Consider the following 12,296-nt stretch of genomic DNA (forward strand, 5'->3'; position numbering starts at 1 on the left):
GCAGACTATGGTGCTGAACTTTGACCATGTAAAATGTGATTGCAGAATAAATAGGACTCATCAGGAATTTACCCAGTTGGACAAGGGAAGAGATGTTAGCAAGGACAAAGCTGGAAATTAAAATAAAATTATGTGGTCCACTATGCACTATTTTAATATGCTCCTAAAAATAAGGTTGTGCTGTTGTTGGTTTTTTTGTGTGTGTTTTTTTTGCTTTATTTAAATTGTGTGAGGTATCCTTAATTTAGTAAGGCAACTCCTACAAAAGATAAAAGTTTATCTTCCTATCAGTATGACAGTTTGCTACTGGCACAGACCAGATATGTTTAAAACAACTACCTTGGTAATTAATCTCTTCATTATTCCTTTCAAAGCAAGAGAACCATACACTATCCTTCACAACTATCAATCCTTGAACAGAAATCCAGACAAGGAAGTTTGTGTATTACCATGAAATTAAAGTCCTCAAAGAAGTCCTGAGTTCATCTCATCCTCACCTCCAAAACAAAACCCCTAAGGAAGGGTAGGCCTTGGGAAGCAAGTCCAATTTAAGGTGTGTTGGGTGGTCTGATCTGATAAGAGATTGAGTTTAGCAGATCCCATACCTCTTCCTCTCAAGAATCATTCTAGTTTATGCTTGTTAGGAGGGGCACAGAATTACCTTTGGCCCTTTGAACATAGAAATCACCCTCTGCTTTTCACTGGTCCACTGCATCATTCTGATTACTGTTTTGTGTACAGGTCATTTTTTTCTTTCTTTCTTTTTTTTTTAATTAAATTTATTGGGGTGACAATTGTTAGTAAAGTTACATAGATTTCAGGTGTACAATTCTGTATCACATCATCTATAAATCCCATTGTGTGTTCACCACCCAGAGTCAGTTCTCCTTTCATCACCATATATTTGATCCCCTTTACCCTCATCTACCTCCCCCCTCCCCCTTTATTCTCTGTGTACAGGTCATTTAACTTCATTGTTATTATGTTTCTAGTGACTCCCCATTAAAACAGGGGAGATGTCTAGCCTGCTTTACCCACCTTGCAATGATGCTGTCATGATTTTAAAAATTTGAAAAAGGAAATCTGTAAATGTTTTGTCTGCTACTAGGAAGGATCCCAAATATTCTTATTAACACTAATAGCCATATACCGTTGCATGATATTGTCAAAGGAGCTTTGGAGTCAGATTCAGGTTTTGAGATACGCGTTGTCACTTATTTCTTGCATAACCTTGGGCAGTTACTCAACGTTTTTGAACCTGAATCTGCTCACCTGCAAAAATGAACCTAATTAGTCCATTCTTACTGGGTTTGTAGTGAGGATTAAATTACATATGCAAAAGTACCGGGCATAGAATATATATTTTAAAGTGTTAGTTTCATTTCATTCTTTCGAAGCCAGAAGACTTAAGTTCAAGTCCTTACTTTGCTACTTACTAGCTACAGCAAGTAACCTTAAGGAAGTTACTTAAACTTGCTGAGCTCTAGTTGTCTCATCTGTCAAATAAAGTTGCTGTGAGGATTAAATAGAACTATATATTAAAGTGTACTTCCAGATAGTCTGCTAGGCAACCCCTGCATGCAGCAATAGTATGGTTCATAAGACTTGCTTCTATCCCCACTCCCTCATATCTCTGTGGGAGCATCCAATACTAGTGTGTTATGTGCGGTGGGCAGGGGGTGGGAAGGAGGTGAAAAGGAGGCAGAAAATAAGGTCTCTGCCCTCAAAAATGATGGGATAGTCAAATGAAAAATTTGTTAGTCTAAGGCTTTTTACTTTGTTTTGATTGTGTATAGTCTATGAATTCTAATGAACTCATCAAGCAATGATGGACTCAATAGAAAGTAAGCTCCTGATCACTAGGAATTTTTAAGCCAAGGCTGGATGACAACTCATTTGAACAATAGAAGGGATTCTTAAGGCTCTTTGACATGAAGTAAAAAAAAATTATATGAGAGAGTTGGAATAAACTATAAAGGTACTCTTGGTTCTGTATTACATTCCTATTGCTGATGTAACAAGTTACCACACATTTAGTGGCTTAAAGTAACACCAGTTTATTTTCTTATAATCCAGAAGGTCAGAAGTCTAAAATCAAGGTGTTGGCATGGCTATGTTCTTTCTGCAGACTTCAGGGGAGAATCCATTCCTTGCCCTTTTCAGCTTCTGGAGGCTGCTCACATTCCTTGGTTCATGGCTCCTTTGTTATATCACTCCTACCTCTTGTTCCTGTCATCACATCTACTATTCATTCTGATCCTGCTGCCTCCCTCCCTCTTATAAGCACCCTTGTGATTACATTGAGCCCAACTTGAGAATCTAGGAAATCTCCTCTACCTCAAAATCCTTAACTCAATCATATCTGCAAAGTCCCTTTTATCATGTAAGATAACATATTCACACATTCCAAGGATTAGAATGTAGACATCTTTAGGGGGCTATTACTCAGCCTACCATAAGTACTGCAGCTTAGAGGTAATCATTGGGATCAGAAAAGTCAGAATGGTGTTTGTGGAGGTGGTACATCTGGAAGGGTATGAAGATAAGGAAGAGGTCACTTCTAGGTTGGGAAATGACATGAACACAAGTAGTGGGTGAAGAAATCAGCATAATTTACATGGAGACTGTTAAAGAGACTGATGTAAATGCAGTATGTGTGAGAGATGCAATCAAATGGGAGGAAGCAAAGGTCAGATCATAAAGCCAAGCAAAAGGACCCAAATTTGATAGAATGGCAATTGGAAATTACTGCAACTTCCCAAGTATGTCCCCAAGTTACATTATACAAGTAAAAGCAATATTTTCAGGATGATTGGTCTAGCCAAGTATAGGTGGGAGAGGGAACCCCTAGAAGAATACAAGCTGAATGGTTATGGCTCCTCCGAAGCATCACTGATGTCTAAGCTACTTTCACAACACCTGAAAACAAATCGGCAACAATTTCAAAGGAGAGAAAAAAGGACAGGGCAGAATCATCTCTGTTCACTTGGAGGAGCACAAGCCACAGACAACAACCAAGGACTCTTATAGTGTTCTGCAAAGGAAGACAATTTCTATGAGCTCCGAGCACTTTTAAAGAAAGAGAAAGAAAATATACCAGTCTTACCTCATTGCCACGTTACTTCCATCGATGACAACTGGCCTCAAATTGTCACTGTTGTCTATTTCATCTTCAAGAGACAGTTCAGGGCTTGCAATCTCTCTGGAGCTGGGCCCCCGAGGCACTAGCAGACTCAAGTTGACCTGCCCTTCCGAATCACCTTTGTTCCCGAGCCTGACAAGCTCTGCCAATACATCATTAATAAGTGATTCTGCGCCCAGCTTGTTCAGCACTGACTGAATCTGTTCCTCTGCATAGCCCAGCTTTAGAGCAAAATCCATCTTGGCTTGGTATTCCTTTTCCAAGTCAATTTTCCCATCCTGTAGAATGCTGCTCTGGGAGAAGCTTGGACGATCTAGGCAGGGTGATCTACAGAGCTGGCGGTGTGGCTTGGAAGGAATTTCCTTTTTCTTTAACTGAACATCCCCGGGTTGGCAGCTATTGTCATTGTTGCTACCACTCTTAAGGCTCATCTGTTCAAGGTCACTCTCAGAGCTCATCCACTCTTCAGGGTCAGCATTGCCCTGCTCCGTGCTGTCCTGCTTAGGCTGCTGCTTCTCTTCCTTGGAGGCACTCTTCTTCATTTTTGTTGTCTCCACTGCAGCTGTGGCCGTCATCCCGTTCAATGAGTATGAGATCTAATCAGCTCTTTTTCTTTTTAGCCTGTTTGGAATCCACGTGCAGTGGCATTTCTTCGTGGTAAAATTTAGTGGTAGCGATGGTTCAAGAGTTTTTCTGTTTGGTTTGGTATGTTCAGATGTTACCAGTCTCTACAAATGAATACACATACCACAATCATATTTCATAAAATTCTGGTAAAGCATTTTAGAATATAGAGGCTTCTTCCTAAGAAGCTACATATTGTCTGACATTTTATTTTTCTGCTTAAAACTACTGGACTCACCTTACATTAAAAATATAAAGAGTCTTTAATTCTACACATGACTTTCATTGGTGGCAATAATGCTGTAATTCCCACACACACAAAAATCACAGGTAAAGTTAACTGCTTATCACAACAACTTTGAAAAAGAGAAATGTGGCATTTCAACAGGGTACAGGAATATATATATCCTTGAAAGGACTCTCCCTCTTCCTTTCTGCCAGGTAAGTTTTCCAGATCCCACATCAGATCCTTCTTGATAAAGCTGAGCTACACTCCTGTAGAGTAAAATCTCTCCAGCACTACTCTTTGCAAAATATTAGGGACCCCATCTACTATGGAAATTAGAAAACCATTTACATTGCTTTCAAGCGATTGAAGCAGGCTGTAAGGGTAACCAATAGAGAGGTGTGCTCCAGATAAGAAAACAGTTTTGTGCATACTCATGAATTCTATCTGCAGCTTCTTTTATTTTTATTTATTGTAATTGTAATTATCGAACTGTAAAAAAAAAAAAAAAAAAAAAAAGAAGGAACCATCAAGAACTGGAAAATCTAAACAGACGGATCACCAGTAAGGAAATTGAATCAGTCATCCAAAACCTTCCCAAAAGCAAAAGTCCTGGACCAGATGGCTTCACTAGTGAATTCTACCAAACCTTCAAAGAGGACCTAATACCAATCCTGCTCAAACTCTTCTGAAAAATTGAAGAGACAGTACTCCCTAACTCATTTTATGAGGTAACTCATTACCCTGATACCAAAACCTGGTAAGGACAACACAAAAAAAGAAAACTACAGACCAGTATCTCTGATGAATACCGATGCAAAAATCCTAAACAAAATTCTAGCAAATCGAATACAACAATGCATTAAAAAGATTATTCATCACGACCAAGTGGGGTTCATCCCCAGGGCACAAGGATGGTTCGACATCCGCAAATCCATCAATGTGATACATCACATAAACAAAATAAAGGACAAAAATCATATGATTATATCAATTGATGCAGAAAAGCATTTGACAAGATACAACATCCATTTATGATTAAAACACTTAATAAAATAGGTATAGACGGAAAATACCTTAACATAATAAAGGCCATATATGACAAGCCCTCAGCTAATCTCATAATTAATGGCAAAAAAACTGAAGCCCTTTGCTCTACGTTCACGAAAACGACAGGGCTGTCCGCTATCACCTATGCTTTTCAACATAGTGTTGGAAGTCCTTGCCAGAGCAATCAGGCAAGAGAAAGAAATAAAAGGCATCCAAATTGGGAATGAAGAAGTTAAATTATCACTCTTTGCAGATGACATGATGCTATATATAGAAAACCCTAAAGACTCCACCAAAAAGCTATTAGAAACAATCAGGGAATACAGTAAAATCGCTGGCTACAAAATCAACGTACAAAAGTCCATTGCTTCATCACCCAGAGTCAGTTCTCCTTCCATCACCATATATTCGTGTAATACAGAATTGTATACCTGAAATCTATGTAATTTTACTAACAATTGTCACCCCAATAAATTTAATAAAATTAAATTTAAAAAAAAGGCCATTGCTTTCCTATATACTAACAATGAAATCTCAGAAAAAGAAATACAAAACACAATTCCTTTGGCAATTGCAGCAAAAGGAATAAAATACCGAGGAATAAACTTAACCAAGGATGTGAAAGACCTATATGCTGAAAACTATAAGTCATTTTTGAAAGAAATTGAAGAAGACACAAAGAAATGGAAAGACATTCTGTGCTCATGGATTGGAAGAATCAACATAGTTAAAATGATGGCCATATTACCCAAAGCAATATACAGATTTAATGCAATCCCCATCAAAATCCAAATGGCATTTTTTAAAGAAATAGAACAAAAAATCATCAGATTTGTTTGGAAACACAAAAGACCCCAAATAGCCAAAGCAATCTTAAGAAAAAAGAACAATACTGGAAGTATCACACTCCCTGACTTTAGCTTGTACTACAAGGCTACAACCATCAAAACAGCATGGTATTGGCAGAAAAACAGACACATAGAACAATGGAATAGAATTGAAAACCCAGAAATAAAACCACATAAATATGGACAGATAATTTTTGACAAAGAAGCAAAAAACATACAATGGAGCAAAGACAGCCTCTTCAATAAATGGTGCTGGGAGAATTGAATAGCCACATGCAAAAGAATGAAACTGGACTACTATTTGTCACCATGTACCAAAGTTAATTCAAAATGGATCAAAGACTTAAGCATAAGACCTGACACAATAAACTGCCTAGAAGAACACATAGGTACTAAACTTATGGACCTTGGGTTCAAAGAGCATTTTATGAATTTGACTCCAAAGGCAATGGAAGTAAAAGGTAAAATAAACGAATGGAACTATATGAAACTTAAAAGCTTCTGCACAGCACAAGAAACCATTGACAAAATAAAGAGGCCACCAACTGAATGGGAGAAGATTTTTGCAAACAGTGCCTCCGATAAGGGGCTAGTTTCCAGAATATACAAGGAACTCATGCAACTCAACAACAAAAAAACAAACAACCCAATTGACAAATGGGCAGAGGACTTGAAGAGACATTTCTCCAAAGAGGACATACAAATGGCAAATAGACATATGAAAAAATGCTCAACATCACTAATCATCAGAGAAATGCAAATAAAAACCACAATGAGATATCACCTCACCCCAGTCAGAATGGCTATCATCAACAAGACAAATAGTGACAAGTGTTGGAGAGGCTGTGGAGATAAAGGAACCCTCATACACTGTTGGTGGGAATGCAGACTGGTGCAGCCATTATGGAAGGCAGTGTGGAGGTTCCTCAAAAAATTACAAATAGAATTACCATATGACCCAGCAATCCCTCTCCTGGGCATCTACCCAAAAAATCTGAAAACATTTATACATAAAGACACGTGTGCTCCAATATTCAGTGCAGCTTTGTTTATGGTGGCCAAGACATGGAATCAACCAAAATGTCCTTCGATAAATGAATGGATAAAGAAGTTGTGGTATATATACACAATGGAATACTATTCAGCAATAAGAAAAGATGATATACGAACATTTGTGACAACTTGGATGTATCTTGAGAGTGTAATGCTGAGCGAAATAAGTCAGACAGAAAAAGCAGAGAACCATGTGATTTCATTGATATGTGGTATATAAACCAAAAACAAGAAAAGAACAAGACAAACAAATGAGAAACAAAAACTCATAGACACAGACAATAGTTTACTGGTTACCAGAGGGTAAGGGGGGAGAGGGGTGGTATATGAGGGTAAAGGGGATCAAATGTATGGTGATGGAAGGAGAACTGACTCTGGGTGATGAACACACAATGTGATTTATAAATGATGTAATACAGAATTGTACACCTGAAATCTATGTAATTTTACTAACAATTGTCACCCCAATAAATTTAAAAACTAAATTAAAAAAAAAAAAAAAAGAAAAGTGAATAGAACATAGTAGGTTTTCAATATATGTAAAGCATGCAAGAGACACCACCAGGGGTTTGGTTTTTGTTTTTAAAGAAAAAGAAAAAGAAGGAGAAAGAGGAAGAGGTGAAGGAGGAAGTTGGGGAGGAAGAGGTGGGGAGGGAGGAGGAGGAGAAGGAAGAAGAGGAGGAGAAGACTGACTGCAAGGCAAGGCTGTAGAGCTGTGAGCACTGACAACCTCTTTGGATAGCAACTGTACTCACTAATTTAATACCAGACTATCTATGTAAACAGTATACTAGGGCTTTCCAGTTACACTTCAATCTTATTTATACAAACAAGAAGAAAAGCTACCAATAGCTCTAAGAATAATATGGATAACTGCATGCTTACCTAGGAGAGTCACATTTGGAAATATCATACGCACACAGAATTGACATCTCAGAACTGACATTCAGGGAGCATATAATAACTCCTCTAATGATCATACTACCACTTGTGACTTCAACATTTTCCTTAATGAGTTAGCCAACACATAGACACCCATTTCACTTTTACCTCTCCATTAATCTTTGCTATTCAAAATTTAAAGACTATTTTCTTTATAAATTCCACATTTACTATTGATTTACATTTTATTCTCTTCAAAATAATTCTAGAGCATTGAGATTTCCCACTCTGCATTTATTGAAAGCTCCAAAGTCACTTAAAAACAACTGTTTACAAGACTAAATGTACATTTTTCTTGGCAAACGAAAGGTACCTATAAAAAACACATTTTACTGCTCTTAGCTACTGGACCATAGAATATTTTCCTCCTTCTCTACTACTTGATTTTCGTTCTGTTCAAATTGACATCGGTGTGAGCACTTTTACCATGTTCACATAGATATACAATAGCAAATTTAAACTCAGGGGAAATCCTACAACATAGGAAACCCTCATTGAAATTACTAGTTATTATTGTGAAATTTACCTACTCAATAACCTAAAGTAGAAGAGAAATAAGTGACTTAGCAGACATAAACTTCAATTTGCTGTTCAAAGCCTTAAGCAGTGAAGTTTTTTAAAAATGTTGGTTGTCTGGCCTACACACTATGTAGGTGTATAAGTATCATGTTTTTTGTGTTTGTTTTGTTTTACAATGCAAACTTCTTGAGGGAAAGATTTCAGGAATATCTTTTTATTCAAAAGAACAGTCATTGAATGTCAGACACTGTGTTTAAGACTGGGGTCTAGGAAGAGAAACCAGAACTGATCCTGTCCTCAGACACCTTGCAAACTAATAAAAATTGGCCAGAAGAGGCCCTAGAAAGTGCTGAAACACAATTCTATACAGGGTTACCATTTAATTATAGTATAAGCTAGGACATTATGAAAGGAGCATTATTATTATGTCAGAACAATATGCATAAACTGGGGATGTCCCAGGTAAACCTGATGTATAGTTGGTTTGTCCTTCAATTTACTTGAAAATTTCCATTGACATACAGAAGAGGGAATGTTCAATTCTGTGCATTGGGTTGTAGATGGGGGTGGTGGTTAAAGGGATTAGGAAAGGATTCAAGAAGGATATAATATTTGAAGTCATTTTTTGAGTTATTAATGAAGTAATTAATTGACATTTACTTAGAGCTGACTATGTGCCAGGGTTTCCTGTTAGGGGCTAGGAATATAAAAACAGACATGCCTGGGGGAGGCCAGTTAGCTCATTTGGTTAGAGTGCAGTGCTTTTTTTATTTAATTAAAGTTTATTGGGGTGACAATTGTTAGTAAAGTTACATAGATTTCAGGTGTACAATTGTGTAATACATCATCTATATATCATATTGTGTATTCACCACCCAGAGTCAGAATATAAGTCAGACACACACAAAAAGTCGAGAACCATATGATTTCACTGATATGTGGTATATAGAACTAAAAACAACAAGACAAACAAATGAAGAAACAAAAACTCAAAAATACACAGACAATAGTTTAGTGGTTACCAGAGGGTAAGGAGGGAGGGGGGTGGTAGATGAGGGTAAAGGGGATCAAATATATGGTAATGGAAATAGTGCAGTGCTCTTAACAACAAGGTTGCTGGTTAGATCCCCACATGGGCCACTGTGAGCTGTGCCCTCTACAACTAGATTGAAACAACTACTTGACTTGGAGCTGATGGGTTCTAGAAAAACACAAATAAATAAATAAAAGTTAAAAAAAGAAAAGAACAGACACAGACCCTGATTTTAAGGTTCTTATAGTGGTCATGGTGGGGAATGGAGACAATAATAAAATACATAATTCACAATTACAAACTGTGACAAGTAATTAAGAGACAGAGAAAGACAAATACTGCATGATTTCACTTATATGTGGTATCTAAAAAACAAACAACAAAAAGATGAACAGACAAAACAAAGCAAAACAGACTCATAGAAACAGAGAACAACAATAGTTTAGTGGTTACCAGAGGGTAAGGGGGGGGGTGGGAGATGGGGTAAGGGGGATCAAATATATGGTGATGGAAGGAGAACTGACTCTGGGTGGTGAACACACAATGGGATTTATAGATGATGTAATACAGAATTGTACACCTGAAATCTATGTAATTTTACTAACAATTGTCACCCCAATAAATTAAAAAAATAAATTATAAAAAAAAAAAGAAACAGAGAACAAAACTGATGGTTGCCAGAGGGGGGAAGGTTGAGAGCATGTGCGAAAAAGGTGAAAAGGATATAATGAATAATATTATGATAACTTTACACAGTGAAAGACAGTTAGTAGACTTAGTGTGGTTATCACATCGTAAGGTACATAAACGTTAAATCACTATGTTATACAACTGAAAGTAATATAATATTGTATGCCAGCTATAATTTTAAAAAGTATAGGGAGCTATAAAGGAAGCTCCCTAGAGTTGAGCTTTAAAGGAAAGAGTAACAATTTGCTGGGCAGGGAAGAGTTTTTAAAATTATAGATATATAAATATTAATATGACATTGTGCCCTTAGTCAACACCTCATGCCTAACATTACTGATGAGCAGTGGTAAATAAAAGCATTGAAGATGGCTAAAAGAAAATAGTTACTTTTGCCCAAAAAGGAAGTGAGTGGGAGAAAAGTTTCAAAGATGATGTTCCAGCAGCTACTTATGATAGGTGTTGAAAAGGGTTTTATCTTTCATTATTATTGATTGAAAAAAATCACAAATGAATGCATTAAATAATAGCATACTTTGGAAAATCACATTAGTCAGATGAAATTATAAGATTGGATATAATTTGTTTTAAGACGTTAGAAACTTTGTTACAGAAAGCCATGTGTTATAGGTACAAAGCTTGCCTGTAATTTGCTTAATATAATTAAGCCAATGATTGCAAACTTGCATTTGAATCTAAAAAAGCAGAGAAACATAAGCAGGCAAAAGCTGCCAATAATGACCTCAAGAAATTTTCACCAAGGGAAAAAAAAGTCTTCTCCTTACCATTTAGTCTGCTCAGTGTATTTTCTTCCTATACCCCTCCCCTATCTTTCTATTAGGAAACAGAATTCATTCATTTTGCATTTGCACAGAACAATTTTCCAAGATCAATCTTCAGGTTCTACTAAAAATTCTGCTTCATTTTTTTTTTTACCAAAATATGCCAGACACCCTGTATGGAGACAGAAATATCTGGCCACATCTAATGAGCCAAAACCATTGGAAATGTTCAAAAAAGCCCAATATCCATCCATGAACGACAAAGTCTATCCAGCAGATGCCAAGTCAAGGACAGAATAATAAATTCTCAATCATCTACATGTGGTTAAGCCACTTTATTATTTGTGGAATTGTTGAATCTCAATCTGTGTTCTGTGAATGTATGTTTTGAGAGAGATGTAGGAACACCTTTCCCTTCTAAAAATTTTTTAAATAGTATGAATCCTCAAAGAAAATACACATATCAAAAATTATCTACTGTGTGGGATTTTTAGTGGGGCCCAGATAATTGAGAAGTGACTATAGTTCAGTCATCATAAGAATACTAAGCTCTTTTCTTGGTTTCTACTTTTTGAACTGCACCATTGTTTTCAGAATTAGCTTTAAAGAAAACAAATTCAAATCTACATTGTATCAATCCATCATATTTTACTTTAAAAATGACAAAAAATAAAAGTTATTATGAAACTTTAGTAACAGTCATAAAATATGAACAATCATTTACATTTCCATTGCAGATTAGGGTTGTTTAAGTGCTTTAACATACACACTTTCAATCAATAGGGCCACATCATTATCTACATAACTCAGATTTGGGTAGTTATGACTTATATAGCCCACCTTTAATTCCCTGTGTCAAGCACATCAGCTGAAGAAGTCACACAAATCCCAGGGAGAAACATAATTTGTAAGCTTTCTCAATGCTTGGGAGGCAAAGGGGATTGAAACCTTTACTGATTCTCAAAATGTAAAAGGTTCACATGAAGGCGATCTAAGAAAATCCAAAATCCAAATGTTTCCATTTTCATTTATGTTAAATGAATTACATACAGCAATCGTATCATAGAAGTGATAAAGACTTGCTTCACTGCTTCTTCAATCTCCAATTACACCCACTTGTTCATGCGCTCTTGGTTTATAGGTAGTAACACTTAGCAAAAGAATAAGTATAAGAAATAGCATATTTTCTATGGTTTGTAAAACTGAGATTTCCCTCAAGCAATGAGAATAAGCTTTTCAGCCTGTCTGTGTATTTTTACACTACCCTCTAAAACGAAGTGGCTTTTTCTTTCTTTTTTTATTTTTTTTAAAATCTTCAATGCATTCTCAATATGATGTGTATCACAGCAAAAATTGTCACCACCAGAACTAAGCATAACTGAGCTTATTT

At 36.4% G+C, this 12,296-nt stretch overlaps 1 protein-coding gene across 3 annotated transcripts in view; it reads right to left on the reverse strand.

Moving 5' to 3' along the window:
* ZC3H12B (zinc finger CCCH-type containing 12B) overlaps window positions 1-12,296 on the reverse strand; it is a 191,055-nt gene that overhangs the window by 17,682 nt on the left and 161,077 nt on the right. For all 3 annotated transcript variants that reach the window (XM_074323583.1, XM_074323581.1, XM_074323582.1), the window contains one exon: window positions 3,107-3,870. In XM_074323583.1, the coding sequence (XP_074179684.1) occupies window positions 3,107-3,717 (611 nt within the window). In that variant the 5' untranslated portion in view covers window positions 3,718-3,870. The remainder of the gene's footprint in view (window positions 1-3,106; window positions 3,871-12,296) is intronic.

The sequence above is a fragment of the Rhinolophus sinicus genome, chromosome X (assembly GCF_036562045.2).
Source record: "Rhinolophus sinicus isolate RSC01 chromosome X, ASM3656204v1, whole genome shotgun sequence".
In the NCBI taxonomy this organism is placed as follows: domain Eukaryota; kingdom Metazoa; phylum Chordata; class Mammalia; order Chiroptera; family Rhinolophidae; genus Rhinolophus; species Rhinolophus sinicus.